The sequence below is a fragment of the Chenopodium album genome, chromosome 24 (genome assembly GCF_948465745.1).
Source record: "Chenopodium album chromosome 24, dcCheAlbu1.1, whole genome shotgun sequence".
NCBI classification, from domain to species: domain Eukaryota; kingdom Viridiplantae; phylum Streptophyta; class Magnoliopsida; order Caryophyllales; family Amaranthaceae; genus Chenopodium; species Chenopodium album.
The window spans coordinates 471,434-490,278 of record NC_137857.1 but is presented as its reverse complement, the minus strand read 5'-3'; the positions used below and the strand labels follow the sequence as shown (position 1 = coordinate 490,278).

General features: G+C 35.9%; 2 protein-coding genes across 2 annotated transcripts; both read right to left on the bottom strand.

Annotated features, from left to right (window-relative positions):
- Positions 1–282: 282 nt before the first annotated feature.
- LOC145611857 (NADPH--cytochrome P450 reductase-like) lies at positions 283–7,784 on the bottom strand. The gene is made up of 18 exons (XM_081667238.1): positions 7,173–7,784; positions 6,829–6,888; positions 6,595–6,671; positions 6,447–6,504; positions 5,808–5,891; positions 5,425–5,461; positions 4,568–4,637; positions 4,297–4,488; positions 4,116–4,208; positions 3,723–3,948; positions 3,555–3,638; positions 3,313–3,464; positions 2,699–2,795; positions 2,148–2,297; positions 1,980–2,057; positions 1,756–1,878; positions 1,535–1,648; positions 283–686 (listed from the first exon to the last, which is right to left on the bottom strand). Exons 1-18 carry the CDS (start codon positions 7,518–7,520, stop codon positions 606–608), a joined length of 2,124 nt encoding a protein of 707 aa, XP_081523364.1. The 5' UTR covers positions 7,521–7,784; the 3' UTR covers positions 283–605.
- A 4,327-nt stretch (positions 7,785–12,111) lies between these two features.
- On the bottom strand, positions 12,112–15,903 carry LOC145612674 (leucine-rich repeat receptor protein kinase MSP1-like). Its single transcript, XM_081667995.1, has one exon. The coding sequence runs from the start codon at positions 15,901–15,903 to the stop codon at positions 12,112–12,114; it is 3,792 nt and encodes a 1,263-aa protein (XP_081524121.1).
- Positions 15,904–18,845: the final 2,942 nt, after the last annotated feature.

Below are 18,845 nucleotides of genomic sequence, written 5' to 3'. Positions count from 1 at the left end.
CATAAGTCAGGTTTTTCGAGTTGGGTAATTGGGTATGAATCGATTTGCCAAGTCTATTCACGTTCAATGGGTGCAAAGTTGCAAACCAAACCATTTGCAACAATGCCCAGATCTCAACCAGCTCTGCCAAATCAAATCTTGCCAAATTTTAATTCAACAAACTATAGTGAATTGTGAAAAAAAACCAAGGCACTTGACAAATTCCTGTACCTTGTTTCCCCTTTCAGATTGCACCTTTTATATCAATGTAACTAATTTAATTGCATAAAATCTCATTCAATGTATAATAAAGGTCCATTTTCATACATATTACACCTTTCTGTCTCACAAAATTACTGTTAAATTACAATTCCTTCAATTCCTGACTATACTTATAGATATCAACTTATTATGTTACATATATAATAATACTATGCCCGAATAAAAAAGAAAGCCAAAAAAAGGATCATTTTACATAAAAATGAATTACATAAATAATTAATTAAGCTACAATTACGCATCCTTATCAATTTCAAGGATGGTAATAGTAACAAATGTATATTACTTCCATTTGACAACTTTTGTGTCTTTCGACTGCTGTTTCTGAATGTTAATAAGTTGCGTCATTACCAAACATCACGCAAGTATCTATTTGTAGTCTGCAAATTCTTCACCATGGCTTCTGCTTCGCTACTTTTCATACCGCCCTACAAACCAATTAATCAACAAATAAGTATTCTCGCAACATCACACAACTTACAATTATGTACTAAGTATATCAGGTGTGATAAACAATCTGGTGGTTGTCGGTAAAAAAATGAAGGAAATGGGAATAAGCTTGTAAGTACGTTTGCAAGGAAAACTTTATGCATAAGTCCATGGTAAATTCATCTCCAGATGTATTTTTCTTCATATCCATTCACTTAATACCACAGCAAAGACTGGTAACAAGTGATAATGGACAATTACGAAGAGTTAACACACTGTATTTGAAAGTGAAATTGCATTTCCACGGACATTCAACTGCTATTATTTAATACAACACACTATGTCATTATCATTATCGCCATGTATTGACGGCTACCTGAAAAGCCATTATTAATAAAAACAACTACTTTCACAACTAGAAGATTTTATTTTAGTTTCTTTGCAATATTCTTCCTTTGGTTTGGTAGCTTCAAATTGACAAATTTACTTGAAAATGCCTTAAATAGCCGAATGGTCACTTAAGGAGGCTAGCTGAGGTAATTTGAATTTAACTATTGTAAAGGGTGGTTAAGCTAAAAATTATTATTATGAAAAAAGTACTTTTAACTGGGAGGAAAAAGGTACTGCTTGAAAAGATGTTTTTGACAATTTTTCGTAAATCCACAAACCAAAGGCTGGAGATTACGGTAAACCATTCAAAACCATTTAAAATGCAAAGGACAATGTGAGAAAGGGGGGACCTTAAGAAAGCAACTAGTGCTGTTAATGAATTGTATTAATTACTTATCATGTGTCGTGTATATATGAAAGAATTTCTAGCCTCAAGTATTTTTGCATGTGGACATACCTGCTCCTGTAAAATTGTGTGAAGGGTGCGGTGGACATCGCGTGCCATGCCTTTGGCATCACCACAAACGTAAATGTAACCTCCTTGAGATATTACGTTCCACACATCTGAAGCCTAGAATTGGCAATAAAAAGAAGAAGAATTAACATTTATTATGTCTTTATGTCCTATTGATTATCCAAGTATCCAACCAAATGTTCACAATGATGATATAGGCATACCCTTTCCATCATTTTGTGCTGTACATATTCTTTCGTGGGGCCCTCTCGTGAGAAAGCAACTATTAGCTCTGAAAGTGCACCACAATCAACAAAGTTCTGGAGCTCATCTTCGTAAATATAATCCTTCAAAAAAAAAAAAAAAAAAAAATCATCAATACATATTAAAGTAAAAGATGCAACATGCAAAAATGCAAATATGGTGGGGAAACTCAAGTATATCTCACCACTTTACGGTTTCTGCAGCCGAAAAACAATAATGCTTGCCCAAGCTCCACACCGTCCTCTTTCAGAGCAGCCCTTTCCTGATGATGAGAACCATGGAAAATATGAGTATTCAAATATTAGAGGAAAAAGATGCTTGATAAAGAGAAATATTGGTTAGTCAATCAAACCTGCAAGAAGCCCCTGAAAGGTGCTAATCCAGTTCCAGGACCAATCATTATAATTGGAACAGATGCATCTACTGGGAGTCTGAAATTGGACTGCCTCACAAAAATAGGTGCCCAACTAGAATTATGGGTCTCCTCTTGGGACAAGGAATTCTGAAAAGACAAATACACTATTAGAAAGAGGGGCTTACACTTGGATACAAAACAAAATATTTCATTCAGCTTTTTCCTGTAAATAGAATGTTTCCTGGTAGGCAATAAAGAAAAAAGATGGATGGATCATTTAGCTATTGCTTTTGAATTATATACTCAAGTTTACTTTTCCAAAGTTGATTACATTCTCATCATCTTTGCCGTTGAATTACGAGGTTAACTATAAGTCCAAACAACAAGCAAACCCTCAACTTGTCGCTCATTAGCTAGTTTGGCCATGCAATACTGCCGCCCTCCCACTTCTCCAAATCAAAAGAAGGCTCAAGAATCTATATTATAACGACTGCACTGACAAGAAATTTAATGCTTCGTAATAGAATAAATGTTCTAATATAACAAACCTTCATCCAAGTTGAGCACACTCCTTTATGAATCCTTCCAGTTGGCATTTTATCAAGAACTAATGCACATGTAACATGAATCCTTGATGGGGCCACTCTGCACACACAAGACAGCCAAATGTGTAATGGTTAGTATACCACACCAAACTTGTAAGTAGTAATAATCAATAACCAAACAAGACTGCTTCTAAATGAGCTAGGAACAAACATATCCATGCAATTCACAGCATCCCATTTCAGTTGCAATAAGAGAACAAACAAGAAGCAACTATCGATGAGAAATCCTCCTCCTTTATCACTATAGTTGTTGCCAGCCTTCATTTACTATGAAGGATAGCAATACACAGAGGGACAACAGAGCTCGGACAACAACTATCGAACCTTAGTAGAAGCAATCAAAATGGGAAGACAGAGAGGGAGATGGCCAACTAGAAGGTAGAAGTGCTCAATATTTGCAGTCTTTCAAACTATACTATACCAAAATTTAGCTTAAATAAGCTAGTTAAATAATGATGGATATAATCACTTTATATGTCAATAGTATGTGCACCAAGGAAGATGGAAAATGTAAATGTCAATAGCATGTTCGCCAAGAAGTAGGGAGAAAAAATTACCGTGGGGAGGATGAGATTGAGTAGAATCTTGGCTGCAAACGTGGTGCCACTGCAGCAAAGAAAACTCCAAGTGACGGTTTTGCTGAAGGGAACTCAGCCATGACCTCAAGGAGACTCCTCTGACTCGCAACTACCCACTGGGCAAATTCATCCTGCAGAACATAGCTCAAGCTATTTAAAAGACAAGTTGAAAAGGCTATAGGCATAATATTTATTAACAAAACATAAAAAGCCTTTTTCACCTTTCCAGCAGGAGATGCAAGATATCTCAGTCGTTCGGCTTCATTGGCATCAGAAGCATGAGCTGCTAACGCTAGCAAAGTAGACTGAAAAAAAAAAGTATCAGAATGACAAACCATTCACAGCATACAAAAGATTAAGGTCAGGCAAGCTGATAGGATATAACAAACCTTTTTAGGGGAGCTTAAAAGATCTGCATATCTAGTGAGAGCCGCTCTTACAGTACAAGGCGGGAAAGGTGGTGGTAGTGAGGATCCAGCAACAGGAGTGCCATCTTCATTATCGGTATGGATAGAGAAGAAAGTATCAGGTTTCACATCTAGTAACCTTTCAGCCTCCTCCACAGTCTCAACAAGATTTTCACAGTAGACACCAACATGATCCCCTGTCTCGTATCTGGAAAGAAAATAAACACAAATTTAAATCAGAGAAGAAGGTTGGGAGGAGAACTAGTTTGCCAAGATTTCGCAAACAGTCAAATAAGAGCACATGTACTAATGGAACTAAGGCAGGAAAAAAGCATAATTGATATATGAGCCATGGATCTAGGATGTAAAACTTACTTCAGTCCTGTGCCAGCAATGTCAAATTCCAAATGGGTGCAAGAACGATCTGAAGCGGGAGTGTGTAGCTCTCTTCTCACAGCAACATTTGATCTTCACCAATATAGTAGCCAAGTTAGATTGAAGAACGAGATACAAAATTCTAAGGTCTTCATCCATTAAATCAATCTCCATACTATACCTGCAGGGATGTTGAGCATCAAAGACAGCGTGACCATTAGCATTAGCCCAGCTCTTGTCTTGCTGAGCTGCATTAGAAGCCTCATGATAAACTACACGGTATTCTGGTATGGTAGCAGTATAAGGAGTAGAAACAGCTACATCATCCTCATCCCGAAGCAACCGGTCTAATTCTGGCCAGACTAATTCCTTCCTGAAATTGACAGATTTCAGTATATTTTCACCAAATTACAAGTTCATTATTACCGAAGAAGTAAAGTTCCAGACAATACCAAGCTGAAAAATCATCTTCAATGCACTGGTCATCATCACCAAGACCAACTGGAACAAGGCGATTTCCACCTGCAATTGACATAAAAGGTCATCTCTTGCAAGCATAATACCTTAATGAATGTTACTCAACAGACTGCACTACCCATCCCCTCACCCACCTCTTCCTAAAAAATCCTAAAAAAAAGGTCAAACCAGTACTTTTATTAACTTTCAAATTTTTAGTACAACTCATCAATTACCGCACTCATTGTGGCTCTATCTATGATACTTGCAAGTTGTAACTCCCATTCCAAAAAAACACCCACACATTCAGTTCAACATGTACATCAAAAATAAAGAATCTTGCCAAACAATCCTCACATCATATAACAAAGTCTCCACCAAGAAGTAAGCCTCACATGATCATGCATTAACTTTATTGATTCATCCTGTCTGAATAGAAGTGGCCCATCATTCCCATCTAAAAGGTTCTAATGTTTGATCATCAATAGTTTCAAAGAGATATCTATCCAAAACAAAATTACTTTCTTAATTCCTCTAGAAAGTACCTTCAAGAAGCATAACTTGTATAGTTCACCTACTACATTACATTGATTATGAACAAAAATACCATAAAAATGAAAATGAAGCAAGTCAATTGCCTAACAGCAAAAAATTGGAGCAACTAAAAGAAATTCTCTCGAACAGTCTAACAAGTTCCCAACAAGAAAGTACTTTCATAATTTTAAGTCTAACAAGGAACAATTAAACAATTAAGAAGTCATTAGAAATTACATGCAAATTGTCACTGACAGCTCAACAATCAGATTGATGCAGATATTATACTAGTAGAACAACTAAAATAAGTAAAAGCTACCTTGCTCAGCGAGAAGCTCATCAATCTCTTTACCAACCTGTTGATCATTGAAATAATAATACCATTAACACCAACAACAAAAAAGGACTTCCAAATAAAATTCACTTTGTCCAAAAAAAATAATGACATGCTATTTTTAGAAAGTCCAAAAAAGTATCTTTATCCTATTATAGTAATGGTTAAAAATATAAATCCCAGTATGGCACTATTCAAATCAAGTGATGGTTAGAGGTTGATATGGCTCAGCTATGGTAAAGGGTCTTTCTATTAGGCCATGTCATAGTATTAGCTGAGGGGTTTGGACGATTAATCTTGGACGTAAATTTACTGAAGAAGCGATCCAAGGGGGGAAGGATAAGATTTTAGGTAAAAGAAGTGTATACCTTGTTGAAATGCTCATACTGTCTATTTCCAAGCCCAAACACCCCGTACTGGAGGTTTTGAAGCCACTCACCCCTGTCTTTGCCCTATAACACAGAAAAAAGAGCACCCACTTTCAATAAACAAGTAATATAGAATTTCTACGCATTTTTAGGATCCAAGAATCTTTCAATGACAACAACATAACTTATAAAAACAAGTGATTTTCCTATAATTGATTTGCTGACGATATATTAATCAATTTTTTTTATGCACCATAATAATTATTATTCAAAAAAAATTTCTTTCATCATGCAATCAGCTCACAGCATTAAATAAATAAGGTCAATATTCAAAGTCGTACAAGTTAAGTAACATGAAAATTAAATCAAAAGCGAAATTTTCATAACATAATAACATGCCCCGCATAACATACTAACATACTCCATCATCATTTTAAAAATGTATAAAAAGCTACAAAGGACAATGAAATAGACATAATTGATCATCAAAAAAAAGAAAAGACATAATTCAACTCACGTATTAATAACCAAACCCGAGACTTTACCAACTAAGATAATTGGAATCCATACACGCACCACAATCTTAAATGGACAATGACATAAACAGAATTCGACTAAAATGTAATTGTAATTTTATACCTCTAAGAACCACTTATAGAACCTTGCTGCATTGTCTGTCGGCTCGCCATCTCCGTACCTGAATCAAGCATTTCATTCATCACTTACTTCACATACAATCATCAATTGAATAAATGGAAATCAAGGAAAAGAAGAAGAAGATACATACGTTGCCAAAAAGAAGAAAGCTAAAGATTCCTTCTTTAATTTTCTTTCATATTCTTCATCATCAGCAGCATAATCATCCTATTCATTATTCAAAGATTCAGAACATATTCCAAAATCCCAAATTATAACACTTTCCCTCTATTGCATAGTATTCAAAATTGAAAATATAAAATGCAAATATTACAAAAAATTAAAATACAACAAATTGAGAAAAGGGGAAAAAGGTCAAACTTACCAAATCAACAATTTTAAAAGTTGCTTTCTCATATCTTGCTTTGGCTTCTTCTACTAACGCCTACCAACCACAAAAAAGTAAAAACGCATCAAAATTATTAACCAATCAAACAAAAATAAAATGATACAAAATAAAATAAAATAAGATTCACATATCTCTAAAAAAATCATATACAGTATGAGTACATTAAAATAAACCCAAATTTTCAGGTACCAATAGAAAAAACACGGTTTAATTTTAATATACGAGTATAAGCAATAAATATACTTTTGAAAATAGGATTCGTGATCAATTACGCGTCGATTAGTGTAATTAAATTATCGAGCAGGGTTTAAAATAAAAACCTTGGCGAATCCCTCAGCTGTTCCAGTTTGAGTACCAAAGAAGACGGTAACCTTCTTCTTGCCATCATCAACATCAACATCATCTTCCTCCTTAAGAATCAACGGCTTAGGAAGTTCCGAAACAACTCTGGAAGATTTACCACCGTTGGATTTCTTCCAAATGAGCAAGAAAGCAACACCAATGAGTACAGCAATGGAGGTTGTAACAAACATAACAACTTCACGATTTTCAACGATGATCGCAGCAGCAGAAGAGTCTTCAAACGACGCGTTTAGCTGCTCGAAATTACCCTTAAAAATAGCACTCATTAGATCTAAAGGTGAGACCTTGATTGGGTTGGAATCCATTTGATTGAGAAATAAGAAAAACCCCAGATCAAATTTGGTTGATTTTTTGATGAAAAAATTGGGATTTTGAAGAAATTGGAAGATTTGATTAAAACCCCAGAAATTAAAAATGGTGGGAAGAAAGAATTAATTATAAGAAGAAAGTAAAATGGAGTCTCTCGCAAAAATGAGATTGTTTTCTCTCTCCTCCGGTTTTGTGGTTGGAAGTGAGGTGGGGGTAGGAGAGACTCCTGAGGAAGAAGAGAGTTAGAGAAAGGGAGATGGAAGTTGGGAAGGGGTATTAATAATGTTAGTTTTGTTGGTTTTTTTTTTTAATTTTAATATTATAATAATTGATCGAGGTCAGTCTTGTATATAACGAGTGTATTGTATACATGTTAGGTTTTCTGTATGATTTATTTTAATTAATAAAGTGATATTTCGTATCTACAATGAAATAAAATTTAGTAATTGAAATCGAAGTTTTTGTGATTTTAAGTGACTAAACTCGTTATTACAAATTGGTACTTGAGATCAATTTATTTTTGTAATTTGAAGCGACTAATCTTACTAAGGATTATATATTATACATCAATACACAAAAAAACTCTTAAGTCAATCTCCTTAAATGATTGGCATGAAAAATTAGAAATTGTGTGGTGATTTCATATTATATATGAACAAAATGTCACATTTTCTAACTTTTTTGTAATCATATTATTGTTATAATATATGATTATCAGTACATAACTCTATACAGTATGATCATAGCTGTTAATTAATAAATATTCAATCATAAATTCATAGTTGTTGATTAGTAAAGATTATACGATTTAATAAAATTTTAGATGAAAAAAGAGATTACTTAGAGCGATCTCCGCATACATCTGTAGTATACGAGTTTTTTTTTTTTTTTTTTCTTTTTAAAATAAAAAAGTGATGGCATGGGTTAATTTGTGGGGTAGATTGATTTGTATGTAAAGAAGGTGAAGAGGAAGGAGGTGGAAAGAGAAAAGAAATAGGGCGCCAACGCTCACCAACCCCCCACCACAAACAAACACCCTAAGTCTTAAGAGAAATAACCAGTCAACTTACCTAACACCATTTTTACTAACTATGGTTAAGAGAGGTTATAATGGTCATCTTTTCTCCACGTGGCCAATTGGGTTGATGGTTCAATATTGAATTTTTTGGGTTGCTTATTTCATTTTCATGTCATCATTTTTTGGTGTTGTTGGATAATGCAATTATAGTGGTTAAAATTAAATTTCATATTATTGAGAAAATACAATTATGAGGGGGAAACATTAGGTTAGTTGAAATAGTGTACAAAATTTGGTGCATTTTGTTTAACAGCAACTTAGAATTTATACTTCACAGCTACTAACATAATGGGCATACTATAAATATAAAAGTTGTATTCATATTATTAATTAATTAAGAGAGAGTTAGTCCAAGCATTCTTTAATTTGGCAAATAAAAACAAGTGGGAACAAGGATGTGGGTGGCCACTACTTTAGTACATAAGTCCATAGTTGTACAAATAATGGTACTGCATGAAGCCATGAAAAAACATAAGATCTATCACATACAGACTTTTCGAGTACTAAATAAAAGGTATAGGGTATATTTTATTCGCCTCAATTTTATATCTAAAATCTAATATTTGTTGTGAATTTTACTTGCTTACTTTTTTGTAAACGTATTTTCATGAACTTATTTTACTATATTTATTAGTATCACATTTTTACTAATTTTTCTTAACGAAATTTATTTAAAATAGCTTAAATAAGTGTAAATAAGGTGAAAAGACCCCAATTATCAACTATGATTGCAAAAGATATAGATTGGTAGCATGCAGGGTCAAAAGAGATTTTTGTTGGAAATAATTGGAGATGTGGTTGACATGCATGATTATTCCATGAACAAGCATAAAGCAAAAGAGATATGGGGGTACCAGGGGAGCTCCAAATTGGTGTGATAAGTGGTTGCTTTGATGATTATCAATAATGGAGTTAGTAATGAAAGAGCCAAAGTAGATAGGGTGGCGAAGAGGTTGGTGCCTCAAATTGATGGTTCATGCAAATCAAATCTTTGATTGAGAGGAACTTAGTTCTTATGTTTGTTGGTACGCATTTGTTCAAAATGTACAAGATCGTGAATTTTTCCCTAACAAATTTTGATTAAGTGGACCGTCTTATAGAGAGCTTATATTACTCTATATATTTCTTCTTTGCGAGCCTTTTCATCATAACTTTCACAATTCTACTAGGATCTAGTTTAAGATAACAATACACGGACCTAGCTTAGCCATGCTTGTGTTTACTAGGCATGCATGCATATTCCCAAGCATCAAGGATATAATGTGGTGGCTGTGTTGAGGTGTAGGTTTGGTGGTGGACTAGAGTTATGACAAGTTTCGGTAAGGATTGTAGCTTATTGAGAGGCCGTGGCTTGATGATTGTGATGATGATACGCTCTTGATAGTGGTCAAAATGTTTGAATGAGAGCACTCATATCTGAATTTGCTTTGTCATAGAAATCTTACAATCATTAAAGATTGAAGGTACATCCGTACATATATATTAATAAGATTCAATTGATCAATTTTATTTATTCATCCAAATATATATTAATATAAAGTTCAAAATTGTAATATTTACATATGTATGAAATTGAACGATCTGATCCGTTGCAAATTGCAATCAATACTTGCTCTTATGCCTCTAACCTCATATACGAGTCTTTAAATTGGTTAGAGACTTGGATATCGTATGGTTTATTTGGTTGGAAGGGGGGTAGGGGGCACTAGAAATGTGGTCAATGATGTGAACAATGATGAAGAGGGTCGTGCTCTTATTTACTCTGCCATAATGACATTAGTCGCTTATCTCGTTAATTTGATTTTTTCATGTCTTCATGTTAAAAGGGGAGGGAACATTGTATCTCATCTAATAACATGTAGGATTTATGAAGGTATTGATGAATTAATTTGTATGGATTCATTTTCTCAAAATCTTACTACTTTGGTGGAATTTGACCTCTCATCTTTGTTTTACAAAAAACCTCATATACGAATCTAGTTCACGATCTCGATATGAAAAATATGCTGATAGTATTCGTAAGCCAACTAATACTCCGTATTATACAATACCTCCATATAAATTTATTTATTTATAAAAATCTCCATATCTACCTAGGTATTGTATGATCGACTGATCGTATCTACTTTGCCCAAAAAAGATTCGTAAACATCATCATAGTAAAATCCAAACTTCGAAATTTATTCAAAAAGAAAAAAAAAAAGGTCAAATCTTTGAATAAATTGAATCAAGTCCTCGATAGTAGATATGTGCACGCGGGTCTCGTGCGCGTTTTGACTCTTTTTACAAGGCCATCCTTAGACCACTCCTCCGCCAACCAATCGTCGCCTTTTCCGGCAACCATTTCCGCCGTCAACACTATTATCCGGCGAATCTTCGGTCACCGGAAGGTTAGCAGTTGTAGCTCATTCGCTGTTACTTCTCTACTCTTTTGAAAGTTCTTCGTTTTCCGTTATTTTGGAGGATAAAGGAACAATTTGAGTATATTTTGTTGTAATTGAATCAAAATTAGAGTTTTGAAAACCTAGGTTTGAGTTTGTTGTTGCTGTTGTTGTTGATTGTGATGTTGTCAATGTCAATGTTCATTACGACTTTTATTAATGAACTCGAAGGTTGAATGGTTAAATTGACAATAATCTTGAATGTATGCCTACATATGCTGTGTTGATTTGTTAGGTATTGTAAAGCCTATTAGCTCAACTGGTAGAGCACTATGCGCGCTTTGCATAGAGGGATGTAGGTTCGAATCCTATGTAGGCTGTCAATGGTTCGATGATTACATTCACAATTATTATCATTGTAATGGGTGGTGATATACTTGCACATGAAGGACGCTTTTTTCAAGATATTGAGCTAATTAGGTAACTGCAAATCTATCTAAATAACGTAAATGGATCAAGGAAAAGTATTTTATTTCCTGCTGGATAATGTTTATGATTGAAATGTAGAAAAAAGGTGTTGAAATATTATTGTCCTTTTGCTGGTGTATTCCTACTGCTGTGTTTCTGCTACCCTGCTACATTGCTATGTGCTGCACTAGATTCATCTTCTATGTTGCGCTCTGCTGTTTTTATCGTCTTCATTTCCCTCCGTATCTGTTCTTGGAATAGAGTTTTAGAATTAAATGATGATTTGATGCATCAAACACTATTAAGTAATGAGAGTTGAGATTTCAATTCAATCAAATTAGATTCATTTCTTTTGGGCACAACTAAATATAGTTTAATATGATAGCAGAACAAATCTGATATTACATGTTAAGCTCACTCTCCACCAGCTAAGCTTCTGGAAGAAGCAAAGTTCACCAGCAATGTTGATCGGAAACAGAATATCAATGACCAAAATGCGATTGCAATCAAACCTTTTCAATTGAGATGTATGTACACTTTGTCACTGTTTACATACTCATACTTTACTGGAAGCAGTAAGATTGGTGATACCAAAGTGTACACGACTGTGATAATTAATGGATCCCTAATTTCCAAATAATGGGAACTTACTTATCTCTTTTACACTATTTCATGTAATAGCTGCACCACTTGATGCATCTCAGGCCTTGTAGCAGGTCTATCATTGGTGCACATATGAGCTATACTGATGATCTTCAACATCTGATGCCTCCACATTGATGGAACATACGAATCAAGCAGCTCATCTTCTATCTGATTGGCCAACATCAAACGAACCCAACCTACCAAATTACCACCCTCACTATCAGCCTGTCCAGTTGGTGCCCTGCCAGTCACCAGCTCCAGCATCACCACTCCGAAGCTGTATATGTCTCCTTTTGTTGTTGCCACCATTGACTGCCCATACTCGGGAGGAATATAACCTAATGTGCCAGAGAGAAGGGTGCTGTAATGGCTCTCATAATCACTTATTATTCTGGCGAGTCCAAAGTCTGAGACTTTAGGCTCAAAGTTATGGTCCAGTAGTATGTTGCTGGACTTAATGTCCCTGTGAATGATGTGAGGCACAAACCCATGATGCAGAAAGGCAATGCCCTGGGCAGCCCCCACACATATCTTGAAGCGGGTGGGCCAATCTAGGCCTTCCACCCCAGGATCTCGGTTCCACAACCACTCATCAAGACTCCCGTTCTCCATGTATTCATACACTAAAAACCTTTCCTCAGCAAAGACACAGTACCCAACTAATGGAACCAAGTTTCTGTGTTGAACCTTTCCAATAGTCTCCAACTCAGCTAGAAACTGTCGATCATCTTGAAAGTGTCCTTTATCAAGCCGCTTGACAGCCATGGTTCGCCGGCGTCCCCCCTCCAGAAGGGATGCCTTATACACTGTACCGACTCCACCAGCACCAATTATATGTGTCTTGCTGAAGTTTTCAGTGGCCGATAATATTTCTCCATGATCAAAGCGGATGAGAGAAAGCCCAAATGTACCAAGATTAATGCTTAACGGCTCACTGATGCCTCGCTCAACCGTCGCTACAAGTCCAACCCTTCCACTGTCACGAAGTGACGCATTTCGCTTCAATATCCATTGTTTACCCAGATAGATGACTAGAACAAGAAGGACAAAGACTATAACCACAATCATGGCATTCCAAACATGGGTCTTATTTGGTCGATGGGCAGGAATTAAGCATGGTTCAGTATGCTCAGTGCAAGACTTGGGCACAAATCCCAGGAATTTGTTGGCAGAGAGATTGATGAAGGAGAGACCTTCAATGCCACAGATGGTGCATGGAACGTAGTTTTCAAAATTGTTACTAGAAAGATCTAGATATGTCAAAGAAGCAAGGTTTGATATCGAGGATGGAAGGTTTCCTGTCAAAGCATTGCTGTGCAGGTCAAGAAAGGAGAGGGCAGTTAGGTTTGAAAGCGAGTCACAAAGGGGGCCTGTAAATTGGTTATTGCTAGCATTTAGATGAACAAGCGAACTGGGGGATGCAAAGTGACAAGGGATGGTCCCCGAAAGAGAATTTGCACTGATATCCAGGTAGAACAGTCTTTCAATACCGAGCACGGATGGTGGCAATGAACCACTGAGAAAATTCCATGATAAATCCAGCTCAGCTAAACGAGGCATTAATGAGGCCATGTTATCAGGAATAGCACCAGAAAGCATATTGTGGGAAAGAATAAGGCCCTGAAGATTCTTCAACGTGATATTTTCGGGTATGGCTGGACCAGCTAAATGATTGGAAGACAAATTCAGCGTGGTCATGTAGGAAAGACTAAATAACTCAAAAGGAATGATGCCGTTTAGCTCATTGTTTTGTAATAACAGTTCCCTGATTATAAAGCAGTGACCAATTGACGCAGGAATTGGACCCGTGAACTTGTTGTGGGAGAGATCAAGCATACCATAATGCTGAGTGTACTCGGAATCTGGGAAGGGCATCTCTTGGAATCCAGAGCATATCTCTTCAGGTATGCGACCGGATAAGTTATTCCAGGATAATACCAAATTATCCATCAATTCCAATCTTGAAATGGACTTAGGTATATGACCAATGAGGTTGTTTGAACCAAGATCCAAGGATACGAGGCCTGTACAGTTGAAAAGTTCCTTAGGGATCTCTCCTGTCAACTGGTTACCGCGCAGAGAAAGGTTGGTGAGGTTCCTCAATTCACCAATGGAAGCTGGGATGGTCCCTTTCAAAAAATTATCACCTAATTCCAGTCTCCGCAATGTCTGAACCTTAGCTAGAGCCGGAGAAATATTTCCAGAAAGAAAGTTATTATCAATAGCTATTGCCTCAAGAGATTTCGACTCCCATAGCTGATCAGGAATCTTCCCATGAAATCTGTTCTTTGACAATACTAGGGTGGTCAGAGGGAGATTACCTAAGTAATCAGGTAACTCACCAGAAAGATTGTTTCCAAACAATATTAAATCTGTCAGGCCATTACAGTTCCTGAAGGTATTCTCAATGCTTCCAGTGAAGTTATTGTTTGGCAATGACAAATTTTGTATTGACTTCATACTGCATATTTCTGAAGATAATTCACCAGAAAGCATGTTAGAACTCATGTCGAGCAACTTTAGATTCTGCAGATTGAGTGACGGCATAGACCCTGTGAATAGGTTCTCAGCCATCGTTATAGATTCCACGTGCTTCCAGTTCGAAATCCAACTAGGGATCATCCCTGTTAAGTGGTTGGAAATAAGCTTCAGAGTTTTAATTGATTCCATCCCTGCAAGACCATCCGGTAAAGGACCAGAGAAAGAGTTGCAGGAAAGATCTAAAACCTCAAGGCTCTTACAGTTACCGAGCTGTCCAGGGATGCTCCCACTCAATCCAGCATTTGTAGCAAGCAAGTTTTGTAAATGAGTCATATTTCCAATGTTTGCTGGCAGTTCTCCAACAAACGAGTTTTGTCCGATATCCAAGGTAGCCAAGTTAGGTAGTTCAGTTAACTCACTGGGTATGGCACCTGTAAGCTTGCAGTTCCTGAGTCTGAGCTCATGAAGCGCCTTGAGTTTGCCAATAGAGGATGGAATTGCTCCACTGATGCTGTTGTTCACCAAGTTTATTGAAGTTAAGTTCTTCAGTTTCCCGATATTCTTTGGTATTGGTCCACTTATGGAGTTTGTAGAGAGATCAATCTTCTTAAGGCTCGTTAACTTTTCAAACCCAGAAAAGATAGGACCACTAAAGCTGTTGGAATTAGCATCAAAGAACAAGAGACTAGCAAGGTCACCCAAACTCAAAGGGAGGGCACCAGAGAAAGAGTTTTTACTAAGATCAAGAGACTCCAATTTCGAAAGATTTCCAAGTTCTGGCGGAAGATTCCCAGAGAAAAGATTGGTGCTAACCGAAAGCTCAATAAGATCACTTAGAAGGCCAATAGTCGAAGGCAAGTGACTAGAAAAGCTATTATCATCAAGTACAAGATACCTGAGATTTTTGAGACTAGACACCGTTGAAGGCAGAGTTCCAGACAGTTTATTGTAACTCAGGTCCAGAATCTGGAGCTCCTCAAGACTCCATATATTTGCAGGAACGACACCCATGAACCCACACTGACTGAGATTAAGAACCTTAAGATGTTTTAGCTCCCCTATGCTACTAGGAATTGGAAGCTGTAGCGCCGAAGAGCTGCAAGGTAGCTTAAGCCCAAGAACAACTTTTGATCCTCCACATTCCACACCTGTTAAGTTGCAGACAGGAGTGTCCATGTTAAACCAGCTAGGAATTGTATCTTTTCTTCGGATTAGGCTCTTTCTCAGAGAAGAGACTATCTCTATATCACTTGAAGCAGTGGCCACACAGATCATACCCAACATTAGAAGAACTAAACTCGGATTCATCATGCTATTCACGCTCATGGCTCGTTTGCACAATTTGTTAACCCTGCATACGCGGAAAATAAATAAATTAGAGCTTTAATAGCTACTTCCTTAATTCCATAATAACCTGTGACATGTTTTTGTTTACATACCTCTCTTTCTACTACTATAAATCTATAAGTTTGGTACTTAAATCTTCTCTCATTCAATATAAAAAATAAACCTTGCTAATAAGTTTGGTTCTAAAATCTTCACTCATATAACCAATTCACAAAAGAAATAAATCCTTGACAAAAATCCGCAATAATGTCTGCTCTTTTTTCAATTTACTACCTCCGTTTCATATTATTTCCAACAATTAGATATTTTTCCTCTCTACTTTATGTCAAATCGTTGCAAATAATATGAAACGGAGGTAGTATATTTGTACACCATAATAACAAAAATACTCGTCTAATAAAGATTGAGTTACAAAGCTATGTATGTACTGCAAGAATAACAGAAGTCATAAACAACAATCATCAAACACAAAAACTTAAAAACTACAACGTTAATAACAAAAAGCAAGAAACTTCTAGAAAATCAGAAATGGCGACATGATAAACCATACAAACAATAACATAAGATCAACAACAAGAAGAAGAAGAGAGCTAACCTTAACCACCTTGTTTGAGGGTGAAAATGAGTATTAGTGTAGGAGTAAAATGGTGTGTTTTTTGTGCGAATGTTTCTCACTCTAAAATTAAAGGGTGATAATCATCTGATCTGCACACAACACAACATATAAGGTAACAGAGTTGAGGAGAAGAGTACGACCGTACCAAGTAGTACTACTATTGCCTACTCACTTTATTCTCATTGGTTGGGGTGTTTGGAGTTGGGGCCCACTTAGTCAGAGAATCAACATTAAGGTCATGGAATACTTTACTCACATATTTGTCATTGATTTTTGCATTATTATCCATGATTTTTCTTTCTATGTTTTGATGTAGATTATAACTAGGAATTAATGAGGTTATGATGTATTTCCTTCTATATTTGGTCTAATAATTTTGTAGAAAAATGGATCTATAGTTATTAAATTTGGAGTGTCTTAGCGACCAGTGGAAAATTAGTTTGAAGGTGCATTTATTCGCATATTACAATATCTATTGTATTGTTTTTTTTATTATCACTCGTGCACAAAAGCCGTTTATTCCGTATTTAACTTTAGATTTACTTGAGATGTACTTTGATATACATTTATACTCGTAATTAAAATAAGTCATTGTCGATACTATGAATGGATACTGATATGTGTCATATCTTAGGATTTTCCGTCTAAACTACTTGTGGCATTTTTTTTTTCCCAGACACCAATTGAACAAAAAAGAAAAGAAAAAAGAAATAGTGACTGCACAACCAAATAAAGACTTAAAGAGTACTTTTCTTTAAAACAAAAAGAATCGTGATATGCATGAGGCAGATCTAGTATAGCTATATACTCGTAATCTTATATGGTTATATTATATACGAGATATAATGATACTTGGAACCATATATGTCCAATTGTTCATTATATGTTGTTATAAACGTTCGTAGTATAGCTTGATTTTATCAAATCAGAGCAAGTTGTAATCGGATAAATTGGTTGTTTAAAGGCATACTGGACGGTTTTACCCATCCAAATGGACTTCTAGAGGGTATTAGTGTCCATGGTAATCATCTCGGAAATTTTTATTTCCAACCCAAAAAAGTGAAAAATTGTTGAAATTGTTGGCTTATTATCCACGTTTTTTGAGAAATTTTGGAGGTTTCGGGACCCGATATCGGAAACACTTGAGATGGTAAGGGATAAATCTCGGGGTCATATAATGACGTTTGGAACCATGTATGACCATTATATGTTGTTATAATGTCCGTGGTGTGGCTTGATTTTATCAAATCAGTGCAAGTTGTAATCGGGTAAATTGAATGTTTAAAGGCATATTGGACGTTTTTATCCAGCCAAATGGACTCCCGGAGGGTATTAGTGTCCATGGTAATCATCTCGGCAATTTTTATTTCTAGTCCAAAAAAAGTCAATAATTGTCAAAATTGAAGCCTATTATCCACGTTTTTTGAGGAATTTTGGAGGCTTCGGGACACGACATCGAAAAGTCTTGATATGTTAGGGGATACATCTCGAGGTTATATAATGACGTTTAGAACCATATATGACCATTATATGTTATTATAAATGTCCGTGGTGTAGCTTGATTTTATCAAATCAATGCAAGTTGTAATCGGGTAAATTGACTGTTTTAAGGCATATTGGACGTTTTTATCCACCCAACTGGACTCCCGGAGGGTATTAGTGTCCATGGTAATCATCTCGGCAATTTTCTGGTCCAAAAAAAGTCAAAAATTGTCAAAACTGAAGCCTATTATCCACGTTTTTTGAGGAATTTTGGAGGCTTCGGGACCCGGCATCGAAAAGTCTTGAGATGTTAGGGGATACATCTCGGGGTTATATAATGACGTTTAGATTCATATATGACCATTATATGTTGTTGTAAATGTCTGTGGTGTAGCTTGATTTTATTAAATCAATGCAAGTTGTAATCAGGTAAATTGACTGTTTTAAGGCATATTAGATGTTTTTATCCACCCAAATGGACTCCCGGAGGGTATTAGTGTCCATGGTAATCATCTCGGCAATTTTTATTTCTAGCACATAAAAAGTCAAAATTGTCAAAATTAAGGCTATTATCCATGTTTTTTTGAGGTGTTTCCCTGAGCATCTCAAGACTTTCCAATACTGGATCTCGAAACCTTCAAAATTTCTCAAAAAACGTGGATAATAGGCTTCAACTTTGACAATTTTTGACTTTTTTTTTGCTCGGAAATAAAAATTGTTGAGATGATTACTATGGATACTAATACCCTACGGGAGTCCATTTGGATAGATAAAACCGTCTCAATATGCCTTTCAACAGTCAATTTACACGATTACAACTTAC